This window comes from Nomascus leucogenys, unplaced genomic scaffold (genome assembly GCF_006542625.1).
Source record: "Nomascus leucogenys isolate Asia unplaced genomic scaffold, Asia_NLE_v1 Super-Scaffold_361, whole genome shotgun sequence".
Classification (NCBI taxonomy): domain Eukaryota; kingdom Metazoa; phylum Chordata; class Mammalia; order Primates; family Hylobatidae; genus Nomascus; species Nomascus leucogenys.
Genome location: NW_022095772.1, coordinates 61,848 through 82,823, shown reverse-complemented (window position 1 = coordinate 82,823; position 20,976 = coordinate 61,848). Strand labels below are relative to the sequence as shown.

Below are 20,976 nucleotides of genomic sequence, written 5' to 3'. Positions count from 1 at the left end.
GTTATATCCTCTTGCTTAATTGACCCTTTTATCATTATATAATGACCTTCTTTGTCTCTTCTTATAGTTTTTGTATTGAAATCTACTTTTTTTGATACAAGTATGGCTACTCCTGCTTTTATTTTTTATTTCCATTAGCATGGGATATCTTTTTCCATCCGTGTATGTTCAGTCTGTGTGCATCTTGATAGGTGAAGTGTGTTTCTTGTGGCAACAGATCATGAGAACTTTTTTCATCCATTCAACCACTCTATATATTTTGATTTAATACTTTAGTCCATTTACATTCAATGCTATTATTGATAAGTAAGGATTTACTTCTGCCTTTTTAAAATTTCTTTTCTCATTGTCTTCTCTTTCTTCTTTCTTTTCTTCCTGTTTAACCTTAATGAGATGATTTTCTCTGGTAATGTGATTTTGCTTCTTGCTTTTTATTTTCTGTGTATCTGTCATATGTTTTGTGGTTTGCAGTTACCATGAGGCTTGCAAATAGTATCTTATAACCCCTTATTTTAAGCTGATAACAGCTTAACGCAGTTTGCATAAACAAGCAAACAAAAAAGAAACAAGTGAAAAGAAAACTAATAGACTCTACACCTTAATTTCAACCCCTTGCTTTTTAACTTTTGTTGTTTCTATTTATATCATATTGTACTCTATGGCTTTGTAGTTATTATTTTTGATTGGTCGATTATTTAGTCGTTCTATTTAAGATAAGAGTAGTTTACACACCACAGTTACAGTGTTGTAATAATCTGTGGGTTTTTTTGTGTACTTACTATTGCCTTTGAGTTTTGTACCTTCAGATAATTACTTATGGCTTATTATTGTCCATTTCCTTCTGTTTGAAGTATTCCTGTTGGCATGTCTTGTGTTGATGAAATCTCTCGACTACTGTTAGGGGTCTAGTAAAGTCTTTATTACTTTTTCATATTTGAAGGATAATTTTACTAGATATTCTATTTTAGTGTAAAAGTGTTTTTTGTTTTGTTTTCTTCTTCAGCACTTTAAATATGTCATACTACTCTCTCCTGGCCTGTAATGTTTCCACTAAAAAGCCTACTGCCAGACATATTGGAGGTCCATTATATGTTATTTATTTCTTTTCTCTTACTGCCTTTAGGATCATTTCTTAAAATTTTTTATCTTTGCGAGATTGGTTATTTAATGTGTTGAGGTAGCCTGCTTTGGGAGTTTTATTATTAAATGCCTTGAGGTAGTCTTCTGTGGGTTAACTCTACTTGATGTTCTAAAATTCATTCAGATATTGGATATTTGGATATTGATTTGGGATACTGATATATTTCTCTAGGTTTGGGAAGTTCTCTGCTATTATCTTTTGAATAAACTCTTTTCCCCCAGCTCTTTCTCTACCTCCTCTGTAAGGCCAGTAACTCTTAGGTTTGCCCTTTTGGGGCCATCCTCTAGATCATGTAGGTGTGCTTCATTGTTTTTATTCTTTCTTTTTTTTGTGTCCTCTATCTATTTTCAAATAGCCTGTCTTCAAGCTCACTTTTTCTTCTGCTTAATCAATTCTGCTACTAAAAGACTGATCCATTCTTTAGTATGCCAATTGCATTTTTCAACTCCAGAATTCCTACTTGATTTTTTAAAAATTATTTTAATCTCTTTGTTAAACTTATCTGATAGAATTCTGAATTCCTTCTCCACGTTATGTTGAATTTCTTTGAGTTTCCTCAACACAGCTATTTTGAATTCTCTCTCTGAAAGGTCACATATCTCTGTTTTTCCAGGAATGGTCCTTGGTGCCTTATTTAGTTTATTTTGTGAGCTCATGTTTTCCTGTATCAACTTGATTCTTGGAAATGTGTATCTGTATATGGGCATTGAAGAGTTACAATTAGCAGGTGGCAAAGTCAGCCAGGCCTATATCTTTCCTTTATGGCTTAGAGTTCCCCCAGACCCCAGGTGGGTCCAGAGGTGCTGTTCAGAGCAAGGGACTAGAGTTAAAAAAAAACTAGAATTCCACCTGGTGTTATACTGTACTGTGGCTGAGCTGGCACTCAAACCATAGGAAACTTTCTTTTCACTCTTCCGTCCCCTTTCCAAAGGCAGAGAAGCTTCACCCAGGAGCCATTGCCACCTCTGGCTAATTATATAACTTTTAAATTTGAAAAGTAAAATCTAGCATATATACAAATGTGACTTGAAATATTTAATTGATGGTCAATGCAAATCATATATAGAACATGTATATTATAATTTGAGTTTTTCTTTTTTAATTTTAGTGCTCAAGGAGGATGTATTTCACATGTCCTGCCAGAATTTTTGCTTGAACCAGAAGATTATAAGAGGTGGATTGAAATTATGGTAAGAAAATATAATTTCTTGGAACAAACCACACAGTTATTATTGTATGTACTGGTATTTGGCTTATGTTAGAGTATTCTATGTCAGAGTCCTTGAGTTTTATATACAAAATACTATTAGGATAATAATTTTTGGATAACCCATATGTTTTTGTACATTTGTCAAAAAATCTCTATGGAGTTCCTATGCAAAAATGATTACATGACTTTCTTAAATATATAAATAATTACTACTTTGGAGAATTTATAAATGAAGACTAAGATGGGGTTATGTAAATTTTATCCTTAAACTTTTAGAATATGTATTTTCCAAATAAAATACTGGTTTTATTTCACCACCATGTGCCACTTTTCTTTTTCATTTTCAGGGCAAAATAGAAATGAAACAAGAAATATATAGTTTTGTCATAATACATAGTTTACTTTCTGGTAACCTATTGAGAGGGGAGTGGTCTTCGAGGTGTCTGAAGGCTTTGAGGCAACTATGGTTGTAGGACTCTCACTATGCTTGCCATGTGACATGAGTAGAGAACCAGGTGCCTGCCTGTTCTTTGGCAGTATGCTGAGGTCCTGTTGCCTTATCCAAAGGGTGTGATTCTTTCTTGGCTCATCAATCAGAAGAACTTCATATCTTGTTTGGCCACCTATTCTACAGAGTGATCTAGTAGGTGCATTGAATGAATAAATCTATGATCTGAATAAGAGACTGCGTGCTCCTTAAAGTTACCTGTGTTGATATCTTCTATTATTGGCACATGGCAAATTAGAGCTCTTGATTAAAATATAGAAAAGTCATCCACTTGTTTTGGAAAAAAAAAAAACTCATATGCTAAATTTGCCTTAAATTTTAATTAATGTTGTACTATTTTATTTCTTAAAGTCTTCCACTAATACGATGCCTGTGAGTTCCTGTACACCTAAGAAAAAATGTTCTATTGTTATAGAAATGTCTAAATTTGAAGCCTGGAGTAAACGGGCATGGACAGATGTATTTCTACAGATATACAAGGTAACATTGCCACTATTGTTTGCTGCTTCTCTGTTGATTAGTATAAATCATATATTAATTAAAGTATAGACAATGCTGCTATGAAAGATTCAAAAACACAGTGCCTTAAATGAGAGATTTTTTTTTTTTTTATTGCTTTCTCATGGAACTGCTGAGATGTGAGAGGGTCAAAGCTTCTGGAGTATCTCTTTCCTCCTCAGTAGTAGGCTTTCATGTAAGGGTCTGATTTCTCTGAAGAAAGAATTGCAGGTAAAGGAGTACTGGAGGCAAGGAGTTACCTTTTAAGGATGTGACCTGAAAAATAGTCTTTTCATTTCAGATTTCATTAGGCAGAATTCAGTCATACAGTCACATCTAGCTGCAAAAAAAGTTGAGAAATACACTCTCTAGAATGAGTAGCTACAGGAATATTCTAGTACTAAAAGGGAGAATTAAAGAATGAGTACTGGTGAAAATTACGGTCTCCACATCTAATAAACAGTAGTCTCTTGCTATAAAACTATATTCACTAAGATTCATACAGCTATAGGCAAAAGCAGGTTTTTATGAGATTCTCAAACTTGCTTCCTGCCAAATTGCATTTGTGGGTAGATTAACATAGCATAAATTATACCTGTATATTCTATACCCCTATTGCATAAACAAGTCCTGGTTTCAGTCCTTGAATAATTCCCTAGGTTTTCAAATATAGCACCATAGGTCTTGTCCACTAGGACCAATGGAGGCTTTTGTTATGTCTTCACACTTTGCAACCCCAGACGGGTGAGCTGTAAGACTGAGAGTTAGAACAAGGGAGGAATTGAATAGAATCAGGAATTAGCGACTCAAAGGAAAGGGCAAAATTGAGAGCTGAATAATGAGTAGTATGTGTAAGACTCTGTCAATATTTTAATATTAAATCCTCACAACTGAAATCCTCAATTTAGCCATGAAGAAACTGAGGCTCACAGGCACACATACTTCTTTCAAGATCACATGAATTTGACCATATGCAACAATTTGATGCAGGTAATGCTTATTTCTTCCTTGTTGTTCTCTACTGGGGCCCAGGAGTCCAGGGCCCTCATGCTGCCCCTGGCAGTCTGAAGTCTCCTTTGGAGTCAGCCACCCAGATCACCTTCTGGAGAGTTCCTTCTTCTGCATGATTCCTGACTTGCTCCTCCTGTCCTCCTCTTTTTCACCATCAACCTGAACTATCTTTCTTGCTGAATGTAAGAAGAGAATTCTTGTGTGAAAATTCATTTCATTGGTGACTGGTTGTTAATGCTGGAAATATGATCCTTTGCACTGTTAGTCATATAGGGCCTACTCTTCTTCACCAGAAGCATGGTCTTGGGTTTGGTTTGATAATCAAAACTGTGAAATACAGTAGATTTTACATGGCAACATGTTAACTTAGTTTTAAGGAAGTACAAAAGATAGTTATAACACAGAATGCACACCAACACCAAAGCCAAGAGCTGTGACTCAAAGCATAGCTTCCAGTGTCCCACTCACTTGTCACTCACGTCAGAAGTGGTTACAAGAAGTGGAATATGGTGGGCAAGGGCCATTTCAATACAGGAAAGCCTTCAAGTCTGAGAAATCTTTTCAGTTTTCTAGTCATGCAGCACCCTCAGAGTAATGAGCAATTTCTCATTACTCAGTACAAAACACTGACAGTGAGGTATGAATGCTTCATCTGGTACACTATCCTCATCTGGATTCTCAAGTAACGGGGATGTCCTATAAATGTATTGCTATACATTTCTTTAGTTAAGGGGGTTTAAGGAGACTCCAAATAAGTGTTAAACCATCAGGCATCTCTAAATCTAAAGGAAAGATCATACATAAACTGGCAATTGATTCTTTTCTTTGGGTCAACATAAGCCTAGTCAAGATGATTCTTCAGAACAAATCCAAATATCTCATTAGTCTCAAAAATCCAGAGATTTTCATGGACAAGTAAAAATGAAAATTATGTTTTCTAAGCCAATTGGTTAAAAGAACACATAATTTAAAAAGTTGTCATTAATAAACCATAAGCCAAATATAATAGCAAAGTTCATGTGAACCTGAAAGTGCATATGATGGGGGGGGATAGCGCTCAATATATGCAAATGTATACTATTAGTAGTAGTTTTGTCATTGTTGTTTTGAAGTCTTTTAAATGTCCCATAGTGACATACTGGAATAGCACAGGACTATGTTCTATTTTGTGGCCAATGTATTGACTTTAAAGGGTGCTATTACAGTTCTTGAATCAAATCTTTAACAAAAATGAAAGATAATTCAAAACAATGTTTTCTGGGGGCTTGAAAGAAATTCCTGAGTGTGGATCACGAAATATCATTTACCCAAATTTCATCTTAGCTGGCACGGCTCACAGCACATTCTTGCCTCTGTAATTCTGACTCCGTTCCTTCAACTCATGCTTGGTGTGGTTTGCATGTTAACGGATAAATAGTAACACTTATTGCCCCAGGTGTATTTGGATTTGCAAGTGATGGAGTCTTGTACTTTGTGTACATTTTAATTCTTCACTTTATTTTTCTAGCAATTTATTTTCAGAGTATTTTACAAAACTATCATTCTGTGGTAAAGAGAAAATTAATAAGTTTTTTTACCACCGACAATTTCAGAAACACTGCTGTAGAATTAAGCACTCAGTGTAATGGCTCTTCCAATACTAAACGTTACAACCATGCTCCATGTGGGTCCATCATTAAATCTGTATTCTTAGTCAAGGGTCACTTGGAGATCTTGTCTTATTTGCAGAGTAGAAGTGACAGATGACAGATGAATCCTGAGCCAGTTCAGGTCGTTAGTCCCAGACATATATCTCATCAGCTGTACTCAAGTAATTTATCATTTGGTATTTCCCAGAAAGAAACAGATATTGATGGGGATCCTTTTCAGAGGCTTTAAATTGCATTTTTATAATACGTGAGATTTGAAATGTAGGACTTCTAGACCACAAAACTCAGAATGAAAGAAGCCAGTTCCATTAAACTTCTATACAAAATGCTAAAATGATGCAATTCACATATGCTAGATTAATAGTAACATTCAGAAATGCATTTTTTAAATCAAATTTTAAAGTACTTCTTATAGTGGCAAACAAAAGAACAGTTTTGGATGCTCACAGGTATTTTAACAATTTATATACTGTAGTTATTTGAAACACTGCATGGCATAAATATGCACTACTTAGAAAAAGAGCACTTTTTTCAGTTACTATTAACATGTACTTGACTGTAAGAGTACTTGTCTTAGGTTAGATTGCCCTAAAAGCAGACGCTAAGACAAGTATTTGAGCGCAAATCGTTTATTTCAGAAGTTCTCCCAAGAAGCATCAGTAGTAGAGTAGGGAATTAAAGTAGATAATATAATGAAGTCAGTAACAGTTGTGGTTTCAATCAGGTTTCACTGTGGGCAACTGAAGCTCAGTGCCACTGGGGACCAATAGGATACATTTTAGAACGTGTCTCAGACTTACCTCAACTGACTGGTTAGGAATCTGGAGTAATTAACTACCACTTCCCTGACCGTCTTTGGTAAGGGGCCGTTGCTGGGGTCATTATCTTCTGGTGCTCCTACCTTGCCCTCTGTGAGCTCAGTGTGCTCTCATATGCCAGAAAAAAAAAAAGAAAAAAAAACATCTCTCAAGCAGAGACTTACAGGTTTTCACAATAAGCAAGCTTCAGAATGTAAAGGTGGAGCTAAGGAGATATGAGCAGGGTATCAAGAGTATCTTTATAGCACATATGACTCAAATTGTATTCATACCCATACCATTGGAAAACCTTCTATTAAAGGTTTAGGATAAATCAAGGAGCTGAGCTTACACTGTGTACTCTAATGTGAACCAATGCTCCATTCAGAAACTCTTGAGATGTATATAGTGAGGTAGCAGATCACAAGCTGTTCATCTCATCTAGAGCTTGTAGACAATGGTTAGTAGAGTGTTACTTTGAGTAGCTCTGTACTATAGTGCTTTACTGACAGACACAGAGTTCTTTACTTCATCTTAATATTGCTAAAATTATTTTTAAATCCAGTTGCATTGCTACCTAATAAAACATGGTGTACATGTAGTGAATGGTGATATGATGTGAATATACCGCACTTTGAGTCATAGGGTAACAATATGTCAAATAACAAATTTTGTACACTTTTATCATCTTAAAACAGACCTCTTAAATAAATGTAAGAAAATAATTTTTGACTTGGTAACTTATTTACTTTTACTTTGGCTTATTTTTCTTTTTCTTTTTTTTTTTTTGAGATGGATGGAGTCTTTCTCTGTCCCCCAGGCTGGAGTGCAGTGGCGCAATCTTGGCTGACTGCAAGCTCCGCCTCCTGGGTTCACGCCATTCTCCTGCCTCAGCCTCCCTAGTAGCTGGGACTACAGGCGCCCGCCACCACACCCGGCTAATTTTTTGTATTTTTAGTAGAGACGGGGTTTCACCGTGTTAGCCAGGATGGTCTCGATCTCCTGACCTTGTGATCCACCCGCCTTGGCCTCCCAAAGTGCTGGGATTACAGGTTTGAGCCACCATACCCAGCCTACTTTGGCTTATTTTTCTAAGCTGCATGAGCTGGTAAGGAAATAAGAAAGGCATCTTACCTCCTTGTGTTTTAAATGAATTTGCATCCTAACAGAAATGTTCTTAAATGCAGTTATGTTTTAAATGTACAATAAGCTTCTTGTAAATTATACAGTGTAGTTCCTTAAAGACTAAATACCACAGAAGCAAAAAGTTGTCAAGTTAAAATGAGCATTATTGGGACACATCTGTTCTACTCTTTTACTTCTGATTGAATCCATTAACCAGAAAATACTAGTGCTCTCTTTTATCTTCTGTCATGTTTTTTAAAATTTTCTCTTCAAATATTAATTTGCTGTTTTTCCATTTGCATCTAATAAAAGTTATCTCTCCCAATTTCAGGTTTTGGTTCTATCCCGTGTAGTACCATACTGCAGCAATAATATGCCCCCCATATGTGTCCAAAATACACCAAAAGTCAACCCTTCTTTTGCATCCAGCAACATATATTCTGATTCTGAAAGAATTTTGCTTAGTTGGATGAACATAAATTACGAGAATACTCGACATGTGATATGGAAAAACTGTCACAAAGGTGAGAAGTGATTTTTTTCTTTAAACAAGTTATTGCAAATTGTAGTGTGATGATGGAAAAGGAGCCATGGATACACAATCCACTCAGAATCCGTGGATTCTAGACCCCTCTCCAACATTTACTTTCTGTTCTACAAAAATGATGCCTCCTTAACATCTTCAAGATATGTTTCCTCACATATAAAATGGAAATAATAAAAGGTGCTTCTTTAACTTATTTTGAAGAATAACTGATTTTAAAAGCATATGGAGGAACTCTAGAAATGAAAGCATTAATCATTGCTGACATTTTCAGCTGTATAGAGTATTAAATATATAGGTGACACTGCTCAAACTTAGTATATAACTAGTTGAGATCAAGTAAAATCTCCTAGAAAACATCTCGCATGTCATATGAGGAACATGTTGGAAATCACTAAGAGTAATAATGCTGCCTGAATTCTTTGGGGGTAGGTCATATTAGGTATTTCACAATGAAATAAGAAAGTCATGTCACATCCTTGTGTTTTAGATGAATTTACTTTCTAACAGAACTGTCCTTAAAATGCAGTTTTTTTAACCCAGTCATAAGCCTCTTGTAAATCACACAGTGTGGTGCTGAGACATGTTGGTGTTCACAGATAGTACTAAGGACAGTGCGCACGGTCATTGTTCCTTTAGCTTCAATTCAACTCCTTTCTTCCAAGTGCATACAAACCTGTTGTGTTCAGAGTAGACTGTTTTTTAACATGAAATAACTTTTTAATATCCAATATGCAGAATTTAGTTCAAACTTTACAAGTAAGGGGAAGATTAAGAGTTCAGTTTAAAAATGAGACTTTGAATTATGATTGCCCTTAAATTGAAGGTGTTATTTTAGAAAACATTCAAGAAAACACCAAGATTGAAAGAGATATATTGATATGTTGGTATTTGAGAACAGCAAACAGAATACTTTATTACCTTCTAATTGACATGCTGAAAATATCAAAATTTATATCTTATAAAAATGTATTTACCCCATTAAAATACAAAACAAAGTACAAATAAATAATGCTAAGGTGAACTTCACAAAAACACATAAAAATTAGTTTGATTATTGTAGAGTAACACTTTGACCAGGGTGTCATAAAATATGTGCATATATTAAAAATTAATGTGTTAATTTGTTATAAAAGTGTTATGGTTCTAATTTTACCAACACAGTGGCCTATGCCAGTTAATTTCAAAGATTTTGCTGCATTTTTTTCCAAATAATATATTATAGACATTTACCTCTTTGCTGTTTTTTAGCAAACTGAGTCCAATGCCTTTACAAAGCCTTTGTGCTTCCTGTTCCCTTTGACTAGACTATTATTTTACCAGATATCTTCATGGTTCCCTTTCTCATTTCATTCAAGTCATTGATTAAATGTCACCTTATCTGAGAAGGTTTATCAGTGTCTTCTCTAAAACAGGATATCCTTCAGTCCTACTCTTTCCTGCTCTATTTTTATTCTTAACAGCACTTTTTAAATATAAATGTAATTGTAAACATCAACGTATTTGTTTGTCATCTGTCTCTTCCAGTAGAATATGACCTTCTGAATAAATTAGACAAGATTGTTCTTTGGCTAATTAGGAATGTGACCTTCTTAATTAGCCAAAGAACAATCTTGTCTCATTTATTCCCAGAGCCTAGAACTGTTCCTAACAGAATAACAGACACATGCTCTCTTAGCTTTGTCCTGGTATAACAGAATACCATAGACTGGGTAATTTATAAAGAACAGAAATTTGTCTTTCACAGATCTGAAGGCCGAGAAGTCCAAGATTCAGGTACTGGCAGGTTCTATGTCTGATAAGGGCTGCTCTCTGTTTCCAAGATGGTGCCTAGACGATGCACACCCCAAACAAGAGGAACACTGTGTCCTCACGTGGCAGAAGGCACAAAAGAGATAAACTCCCTCCATCAAAGAACAATGTATTATTCAGCAGTAAAATGAAGTGAGCTATCAAGGCATGAAAAGACATGGAGTAAACTTATAGATATATTACTAGGTAAAAGGAGCCAATCTGAAAAGGCTACATACTGTGCGGTTTCAACTGTATGACTTTCTGGAAAATGTAAAACCATAGAGACAGGAAAAAGAGCAGTGGATACTAGGAGTTAATGGGGAAGGGGTGATGAATAGGTATAGTACACAGGACGTTTAAGGTAGTGAAACTACTCTGATACTATAATTATGAATACATGTCATTATACATTTGTTAAAACCCATAGAATGTATAATATTAAGAGTGGGCCCTGATGTAAACTGTGAACTTTGGGTGATAATAGTTTGTTAATGTAGGTTCATCAGTTGTAATAAATGCACCACTGCAGTGCAAAGGTTGGTAGTGGGGGAGGATTATGTGTGTGTGGTAACTGTCTGTAACTTCTGATTCATTTTGCTGCAAACCTAAAAATGCTTTAAAAAACTGTCTATTTAAAAATAATTTAGTAATACATTTTTTAAAGCAAAAAATAACAATTCCATTGTTAGACTCATTAAGCAATATGTCTAATAAATATGAATCCATTGCTCTGATGACCTGTACAGTATAAAAGTCCTTCAGAAAATTCATAAACTTCAGTACATTGCAATTTATGTAAAATTATTTGTGTGTTTTAGGTAATCATTGATCTAAATTTCAAGTCTTTAATAATGTTAGATACAACTCATGTTTTCTAAAATATTAATTTAGCAAATATCTGTAAGCTCCGCACCAAGCTTCAAATCCTGTGTGAGCACATTGAAGGTGCTGAATAAATATCTCTTAAATAAATCAATGGCTAAATGGATGGTTATATAGATAAAGCCAAAAGAAGTTGAAAAGATGTTCAAGTATTTAAAACTAGTTGAAAAGTTGAACATCTGACAGGAACAGAGACAAGCCAACAGCTTATGATTGTATCAAATATTATATGTTTTCCCTTGAGGATATAATTAACATATAAACAGTATTCTATACGGACTTATTTTGTGTTGATGTGCTGATGTGCACTGTTGTCTTGGCTTTGTTCTTCTCATCTTATACATTCTGTCTTCTCCTCTGTTACTATTTTCCTTCATTTATTACCATATATAACATTCTTTCTTTTTCCCAAATTACTTTCCTCAATCTTGCTGTTTACCTAAGATTCTTATTTCTATATTACCTTTTTCTTATGTCTCTTTTCTTTTCAATATCTTCCTTTATGTGCCTTACACCTCTCCTTCAATCTCTATTTATTTATTTTTCCCTTGACCATTCAGGGAATAAACACTTGAATTTTAACTATGAGTGTTTCCAGAAGATACTGCTCACTGTGGCTTCTGCTTAAAAATTACAAGCTTTTTGACCATTAGAGTTGTTCAGATTCAAAGGGAGGTATTTCCTCTACCCTCTGATATACAGACACCATTTTTCCTCAGATTTCCTGTCTTGCCCTTGTATGCTAGCTAAAGCATTTTGGCTTTCTTTGTGGCTCTCAATCCCTCCTTAGCATTCTCTGTTCAAGGTCTCTTTCCTTCATCACACTGATATTTTCCTTCTTCTGTCTTTGCTCCAAAACCTCCACATTTTGGCCATCTATATCCTCTTGTGATTTTAAGTTACTCTTCCAATGCCTCCCAGATCCAAATCTACCTCAGACCTACCTCCTCACCTCCAGTTCTGTATATCTTACTCCTTATGAACACCTTCATTAAAATGTCCCATAAGCACCTCAAATTTCACTGGTCAAAAATCTAGGCATCCCTCCTTCTTACATCTAATTAATCACCAACCAACAATTTATTTTGATTGTATCCACAAATTATCTTCTGAATCTACCTACTTTTTTCTAGCTCCCCTGTCACTCTTGTAATTTATCATTTCCATCAATGTCACCCTCTCATATTTACCACATCGAGTCCTGCCATTTGCCCATCTGTTGCTCACACAGCCATACTTGGTTCTTCATAAAACACAAATTTTAGCATCAGACTCCTGCCTAAAATCCTTTAATGGTAATTTATTCACTTCAATATCTACCATACCTTATTACCATAACTCTTAACATTCACTTTTGCACACTATACTTCAGCGCTGTAAACTATTGATTGGCTGCTGTTTCCTTTTTTTTTTTTTTTTTACTTTTATTTTAAGTTCATGGGTACATGTTCAGGTTTGTTATATAGGTAAACTCATGTCACGGGGGTTTGTTGTATAGATTATTTCATCATCCAGGTATTAAGCCTAGTACCTATTAGTTATTTCTTCTGATGCTCTCCCTCCTCCCATCCTCCACCCTCCTGTAGGCCCCAGTGTCTGCCGTCCCCCTCTATGTGTCTATGTGTTCTCATCATTTAGCTCCCACTTTAAAGTGAGAACATGCCGTATTTGTTCCTTCATTAGTTTGCTAAGGTTAATGGCCTCCAGTTCCATCCATCTTCCTGCAAAGGATGTGATCTCATTCTTTCTTCCGGCTGCATATTATTCCATGGTGTGTATGTGCCATGTTTTGTTTATGCAGTCTACCATTGATGGGCATGTAGGTTGATTGCATGCCATTGCTATTGTGAACAGTGCTGCAATGAATATATACCTGTGTGTGTCTTTATGATAGAACAAATTATATTCCTTGGGTATATACCCAATAATGAGATTGCTGGGTTGAATGGTAGTTCCATTTTTAGGTCTTTGGGGAATCGCCACACTGTCTTCCACAATGGGTGAACTAATTTACACTCCCAGCAACAGTTTATAAGTATACCTTTTTCTCTGCAACCTCTCCAGGCCCTGTTACTTTTCAACTTTATTTTTTTTTTATTTTTTTATTTTTTTGAGATGGAGTCTAGCTCTGTCGCCAGGCTGGAGTGCAGTGGTGCAATCTTGGCTCACTGCAACCTCCACCTCCCGGGTTCAAGTGATTCTCCTGCCTCAGCCTCCTGAGTAGCTGGAATTACAGGCACGTGCTGCCACGCCCAGCTAATTTTTGTATTTTTAGTAGAGACAGGGTTTTACCATGTTGGCCAGGATGGTCTCAATCTCCTGACCTAGTGATCCACCCACATCAGCCTCCCAAAGTGCTGGGACTGCAGGCCTGAGCCACCACGCCCAGCCTACTTTTTGAGTTTTTAATAAGAGCCATTCTGACTGGTGTGAGACGGTATTGCACTGTGGTCTTTATTTGCATTTCTCTAATGATCAGTGTTGTTAAGCTTTTATTCATATGCTTCTAGGCTGCATGTATGTCTTTTGAAAAGTGTCTGTTCATGTCCTTTGCCTACTTTTTAATGGGTTGTTTCTTTTTGGCTTGTAAATTTGTTGAAGTTCCTTATAGATGACCTTATATTCCTTATATTAGACCTTTGTCAGGTGCATAGATTGCAAAACTTTTCTCCCATTCTGTAGGCTGTCCGTTTACTCTGTTGGTAGTTTCTTTTGCTGTGTAAAAGCTTATTATGCTAAACAGATTCCATTTGTCAATTTTTTCTTTGGTTGCAATTGCTTTTGGTGTCTTTGTCATGAAATTTTTTCTCATTTCTACATGAAGAATGGTAGTGCCAAAGTTGTCCTCCAGGGTTTTTATACTTTTGGGTTTTACATTTAACTTTTTAATACAATTTGGATTAAATTTTGTATATAGTGTAAGGAAGGGGTCCAGTTTCAATCTTCTGCATATGGTTAGCCAGTTATTCTGTCAGTATTTATTGAATGGGGAGTCCTTTCCCCATTGCTTGTTTTTGTCAATTTTGTCAAAGATCAGATAGTTGTAGGTGTGTGACCTTATGTCGGACCTCTATTCTGTTCCATTGGTTTATGTATCTGTTTTTGTACCAGTTATCCCCTTTTTGTTAACTGTAGCCCCTTTGTATAGTTTGAAGTTGGATACAGTGAAGCCTCCAGCTTTGTTCTTTTTGTTTAGGATTGCCTTGGCAATTTGGGCTCTTTTTTGGTTCCATATGAATTTTAAAATAGTTATTTCTTGTTCTGTGAAGAATGTCATTGGTAGTTTTATAGAAATAGCATCGAATGTATAAATTGCTTTGGGCCATTTGGCCATTTTAACAATATTGATTCTTCCTATCCATGAGCATGGAATGATTCTTCCATTTGTTGGTGTCATCTCTGATTTCTTTAAGCAGTGTTTTGTAATTCTCCTTGTAGAGATCTTTCAACTTCCTTGTTATTCCTAGGTGTTTTATACTTTTTGTGACAATTGTGAATGTGATTACATTCCTGATTTGGCTCTTGCTTGACTGTTGTTGGTGTTTAGAAATGTTAGTGATTTTTCTGTATGTTCCTTTTGTGTCTTGAGACTTTGCTGAAGTTGCTTATCAGCATAAGGAGTTTTTGGGTTGAGACTAAGGAGGTTTTTACATATAGAATCGTGTTGTCTGGAAACAGGAAAGATTTGACTTCCTTTCCTCCTATTTGAATATCCTTTATTTCTTTCTCTTGCCCAATTGCTCTGGCCAGGACTTCCAATACTATGTTGAATAGGACTAGTGAGAGGGCATACTTGATTTGTGCTGATTTTCAAAAGGAATACTTCCACCTTTGCCCATTCAGTATGATATTGGCTGTGGGTTTAACATAGAGAGCTCTTACTATTTTGAGGTATGTTCCTTCAATACCCAGTTTATTGAGAGTTTTTGACATGAAGTCGTGTTGAGTTTTATTGAAAGCCATTTCTGCATCTAGTAAGATAATCATGCACTTTTTCTATTTAGTTCTGTTTATGTGATGAATCACATATTTTTATTTGCATACATTGAATTAACCTTATATTGCAGGGATAAAGACTACTTGATCATGGTAGATTAGCTTTTTGACATGCTGCTGAATTCAGTTTGCCAGTATTTTGTTGAGGATTCTTGCATCGATGTTCATCAAGGATATTGGTCTGAAGATTTCATTTTCTTGTTGTTGTGTCTCTGCCAGGCTTGGTATCAGGATGATGCTGGACTCATAGAATGAGTTAGGGAGGAGGGCTTCCTTCTCAATTTTGGGGAATAAGTTCAGTAGAAATGATGCCAGCTCTTACTCATACATCTGGTAGAATTTGGCTGTGAATCCATTTGGTCCTGGGCTTTTTGTGGCTGGTAGGCTATTTATTTCTGATTCAGTTTTGGAGCTCATTATTGGTTTGCTCAGGGATTCAATTTCTTCCTAGCTCAGTCTTTGGAGGGTGTCTGTGTCCAGGAATTTATACATGTATTCTAGATTTTCTAGTTTATGTGCTTAGAGGTGTTCATAATCTCTGATAATTGTTTGTATTTCTATGGGGTGACTGGTACCCTTTGTAATTTCTGATTGTGTTTATTCAGATCTTCTCTCTTTTCTTTATTATTCTAGCTAATGGTCTATTTCATTTTTTGTTTTTCACAAAATGAACTCCTGGATTTGTTCATCTTTTGAATGGTTTTTCGTGCCTCAATCTCCTTCCTTCGGTTCAGTTCTGATTTTGGTTATTTCTTGTCTTCTGATAGTTTTGGGGGTTTTGTGCTCTTGACTCTCTAGTACTTTTAATTGTCATGTTAGGTGGTTAAATCAAGATGTTTCTAACTTTTCATGTGGGCATTTAGTGCTATAAATTTTCTTTTTAACATGGCCTTAGATGTTTCCCGGAGATTCTGATATGTTGTATCTTTTTTCTCATTAGTTTCAAAGGACTTCTTGATTTCTGCCTTAATTTCGATATTCACCCAAAAGTTACTCAGGGTCAGGTTATTCAATTTCCATGTAATTATATGGTTTTGAGTGAATTTTTTAGTCTTGATTTCTAACTTTATTACTCTGTGGTCCAAGAAGTGGTTGTTACGATTTCAGCTATTTTGCACTTGCTGAAGCGTGTTTTGTGTCCAATTATGTGATCGATTTTAGAGTATGTGTCATGTGGCAATTAGAAGAATGTATACCCTGTTGCTTTTGGGTGGACAGTTCTGTAGATGTCTGTCAGGTTCACTTGATCCAGTGCTGAGTTCAGGTCCTGAATATCTTTGTTAATCTTCCGTCTTGATCTGTTTAATACTATTAGTAAGTTGTTAACATCTCCCACTATTATTGTGTGGGAGTTTGTCTTTTTGAAGGTCTCTAAGAACTTGCTTTATTAATCTAGGTGCTCCTGTGTTGGGTGTATATTAATTTAGGATAGTTAGGCATTCTTGTTGAATTGAACCCTTTACCATTATGTAATGCCCTTCCTTGTCTCTTTTGACCTGCTTTGGTTTTGTCTGAGATGTAGATTGCAACCCCTACTTTTATTTTTGTTTTCCATTTGCTTGGTAGATTTTTCTCCATCCATGTATTTTGAGACTATGGGTGTCATTGCATATGAGATGAGTCTCTTGATGACAGTATACCAATGGGTCTTGGTTCTTTATCCAGCTTGCCACTCTGTGCCTTTTAATTGGAGCGTATAGCCCTCTTACATTCAAGGTTAGTATTGATAGGTGTGGCTTTGATCCTGTCATCATGATGTTAGCTGGTTATTATACAGACTTGTTTGTGTGGTTGCTTTGTAGTGTCAATGGTCTGTGTACTTACATGTGCTTTTGTAATGGCTGGTAAAGGTCTTTTCTTTCTATATTTAGTGCTTCTTTCAGGAGCTCTTTTAAGGCAGGTCTGGTGGTAACAAATTCCAACATTTGCTTGTCTGAATAGGATCTTATTTCTCCTTTGCTTATAAAGTTAATTTGGCCAGATAGGAAATCTTGGGTTAGAATTTCTTCTCTTTATGAATATTGAATAGTGGCTCCCAATCTTTTCTGGTTTGTAGGATTTCTGCTAAGATGTCTGTTGTTAGTGTAATGGGCTTCCCTTTGTAGGTGACCTGACCTTTCTCACTAGCTGCCTTTAACAATTTTTCTTTCATTTTGACCTTGGAGAATCTGATAATTATATGTCTTGTGGATTATCTTCTTGTGAAGTACCTTACTGAAGTTCTCTGCATTTCCTAAATGTGAATGTTGGCCTCTCTAGCTAGGTTGGAGAAGTTCTCGTAGATGATACCCTGAAATATGTTTTCTGAGTTGTTTACATTCTCCCTGTCTCGTTCAGGGACACCAGTGAGTCATAGATTTGGTCTTTTTATACAATCCCATATTTCTTGGATGTTTTGTTTCTTCCTTTAAATATGTTTTTCTCTATTCTTATCTGTCTTTTTTTTTTTTTTTTTTTGGAGTCTCGCTCTGTCGCCCAGGCTGGAATGCAGTGGCATGATCTCAGCTCACTGCAAGCTCTGCCTCCTGGGTTCACACCATTCTCCTGCCTCAGACTCCTGAGTAGCTGGGACTACAGGCGCCCACCATCACGCCCGGCTAATTTTTTTGTATTTTTAGTAGAGATGGGGTTTCACCGCATTAGCCAGGATGGTCTCGATCTCCTGACCTCGTGATCTGCCCATCTTGGCCTCCCAAGTCTGACTGTCTTAGTTCAGAAAGCCAGTCTTCAAGCTCTGAGATTTTCTTTACAGCATTGTCTATTCTGCTATTAATACTAGTGACTGCATTATGAAATTTTTGTAGTATGTTTTTAAGCTCTATGACGTCGATTACCTTCTTTTCTATACTGGCTATTTTGTCAGTCGGCTCCTGTATTATTTTATTATGAGTCCTAGTTTCCTTGGATTGTGTTTCAACATACTCCTGCATCTCCATGATCCTTATTCCTATCCATCTCTGAATTCTGTTTCTGTCATTTTAACCAACTCAGCCTGGTTCATAATCTTTGAGAAGTGATGCAGTAGTTTGAGGAAAGAAGGCACTCTGGCTTTTTGAGTTGTCAGTTCTTTTTTTTTTTGAAGGCTTCTTTGTTAATTTTTTTTTATTATTATTATACTTTAGGTTTTTGGGTACATGTGCACAATGTGCAGGTTTGTTACATATGTACCCATGTGCCATGTTGTTTTGCTGCACCCATTAACTCGTCATTTAGCATTAGGTATATCTCCTAATGCTATCCCTCCCCCCTCCCCCCACCCCACAACAGTCTCCAGAGTGTGATGTTCCCCTTCCTGTGTCCATGAGTTCTCATTGTTCAATTCCCACCTATGAGTGAGAACATGCGGTCTTTGGTTTTTTGTCCTTGCGATAGTTTACTGAGATTGATGTTTTCCAGTTTCATCCATGTCCCTACAAAGAACATGAACTCATCATTTTTATGGCTGCATAGTATTCCATGGTGTATATGTGCCACATTTTCTTAATCTAGTCTATCGTTTTTGGACATTTGGGTTGGTTCCAACTCTTTGCTATTGTGAATAGTGCCCCACGCAATAAACATACGTGTGCATGTGTCTTTATAGCAGCATGATTTATAGTCCTTTGGGTATATACCCAGTAATGGGATGGCTGGGTCAAATGGCATTTCTAGTTCTAGGTCCCTGAGGAATCACCACACTGACTTCCACAATGGTTGAACTAGTTTACAGTCCCACCAACAGTGTAAAAGTGTTCCTATTTCTCCACATCCTCTCCAGCACCTGTTGTTTCCTGACTTTTTAATGATGGCCATTCTAACTGGTGTGAGATGGTATCTCACTGTGGTTTTGATTTGCATTTCTCTGATGACCAGTGATGATGAGCATTTTTGCATGTGTTTTTTGGCTGCATCAATGTCTTCTTTTGAGAAGTGTCTGTTCATGTCCTTCACCCACTTTTTGATGGGGCTGTTTTTTTCTTGTAAATTTGTTTGAGTTCATTGTAGATTCTGGATATTAGCCCTTTGTCAGATAAGTAGGTTGCAAAAATTTTCTCCCATTCTGTAGGTTGCCTGTTCACTCTGATGGTAGTTTCTTTTGTTGTGCAGAAGCTCTTTAGTTTAATGAGATCCCATTTGTCAATTTTGGCTTTTGTTGCCATTGCTTTTGGTGTTTTAGACATGAAGTCCTTGCCCACGCCTATGTCCTGAATGGTATTGCCTAGGTTTTCTTGTAGGATTTTAATGGTTTTACATCTAACATGTAAGTCTTTAATTCATCTTGAATTAATTTTTGTAGAAGGTGTAAGGAAGGGATCCAGCTTCAGCTTTCTCCATATGGCTAGCCAGTTTTCCCAGCACCATTTATTAAATAGGGAATCCTTTCTCCATTTCTTGTTTTTGTCAGGTTTGTCAAAGATCAGATAGTTGTAGATATATGGCATCATTTCTGAGGGCTCTGTTCTATTCCATTGATCTATGTCTCTGTTGTGGTACCAGTACCATGCTGTTTTGTTTACCGTAGCCTTGTAGTATAGTTTGAAGTCAGGTAGCATGATGCCTCCAGCTTTGTTCTTTTGGCTTAGGATTGACTTGGCGATGCGGGCTCTTTTTTGGTTCCATATGAACTTTAAAGTAGTTTTTTCCAATTCTGTGAAGAAAGCCATTGGTAGCTTGATGGGGATGGCATTGAATCTATAAATAACCTTGGGCAGTATGGCCATTTTCACGATATTGATTCTTCCAACCCATGAGCATGGAATGTTCTTCCATTTGTTTGTATCCTCTTTTATTTCATTGAGCAGTGGTTTGTAGTTCTCCTTGAAGAGGTCCTTCACATCCCTTGTAAGTTGGATTCCTAGGTATTTTATTCCCTTTGAAGCAATTGTGAATGGGAGTTCACTCATGATTTGGCTCTCTGTTTGTCTGTGATTGGTGTATAAGAATGCTTGTGATTTTTGTACATTGATTTTGTATCCTGAGACTTTGCTGAAGTTGCTAATCAGCTTAACGAGATAAGCAGATAGTATTGATGATTGCACAGCTATATGACTGTACTAAACAACAATGAATTGAACAATTGAATTGCATGAAATTTGTGTTATGTGAATTATATCTCAATATAACTTTTATAAAAATGTACTGTTATAGTCATCTAACATAAAATTCATGTGACAATTATTATATTCATAATAAGTAAATTGACTAATTTTTTCTAAAATTTCTGATTAAATTTTGTGTTTAACAAACACATCTCTAATTCATAATACTGTAAAGACCAGTATTTTTGTTACTAAATATACCTGAATATCAAAAGTGATGTAATGTAAAACTGGATAAAAACATAACTTCCAAATTAAAAATTTAAAAAATGTGCGGAGCATCACTTGAGTTTTCTGGTTTCTGACAAATGACAACTACATTAGACTGCTGGTTCTCTCTCCAAAAAAAAACAACCATTGACCAACACGTCTCAGACGATAATGTGAATTCTTGGAGATTTTGTTAACATGTTTTTATATTTTGCTAGGTGTTGGGTGAGGCCAGAAATTCCACATTTTCAACAAGCTTCCATTTGATGTAGGTGCTGCTGATTCACTTAGCTCACTTTGGGTAGCAAATCCTTAGAAGAAGTATAGAAGAGAGAGTAGCTTGTATCAAAGGAATTATCATAAAAGTAGAGAAAATCCTTGATGTATCAAAGCTCTGATAAACTGTGGTGAGGGCTTGGCAGCAGCCTTGAGTATAAAAGAGAAGATACAGGCATAGGATCAGAGATTAGAGAAGAGCTTTGAAGTTTTGTCTTTACTTTTTCACAACATCGCCTTGGAAGAATCATTGTCAT

The 20,976-nt window shown here is 36.1% G+C and overlaps 1 protein-coding gene across 1 annotated transcript in view; it reads left to right on the top strand.

The window, feature by feature from the left end:
- The window catches only part of LOC115833628 (cilia- and flagella-associated protein 47-like), a gene marked incomplete at its 5' end in the record, with an annotated part of 57,028 nt that overhangs the window by 23,738 nt on the left and 12,314 nt on the right, over positions 1–20,976 (top strand). The window contains 3 exon segments of the mRNA XM_030808335.1: positions 2,250–2,331; positions 3,211–3,339; positions 8,271–8,463. Coding sequence (XP_030664195.1) covers positions 2,250–2,331; positions 3,211–3,339; positions 8,271–8,463 — 404 coding nt within the window.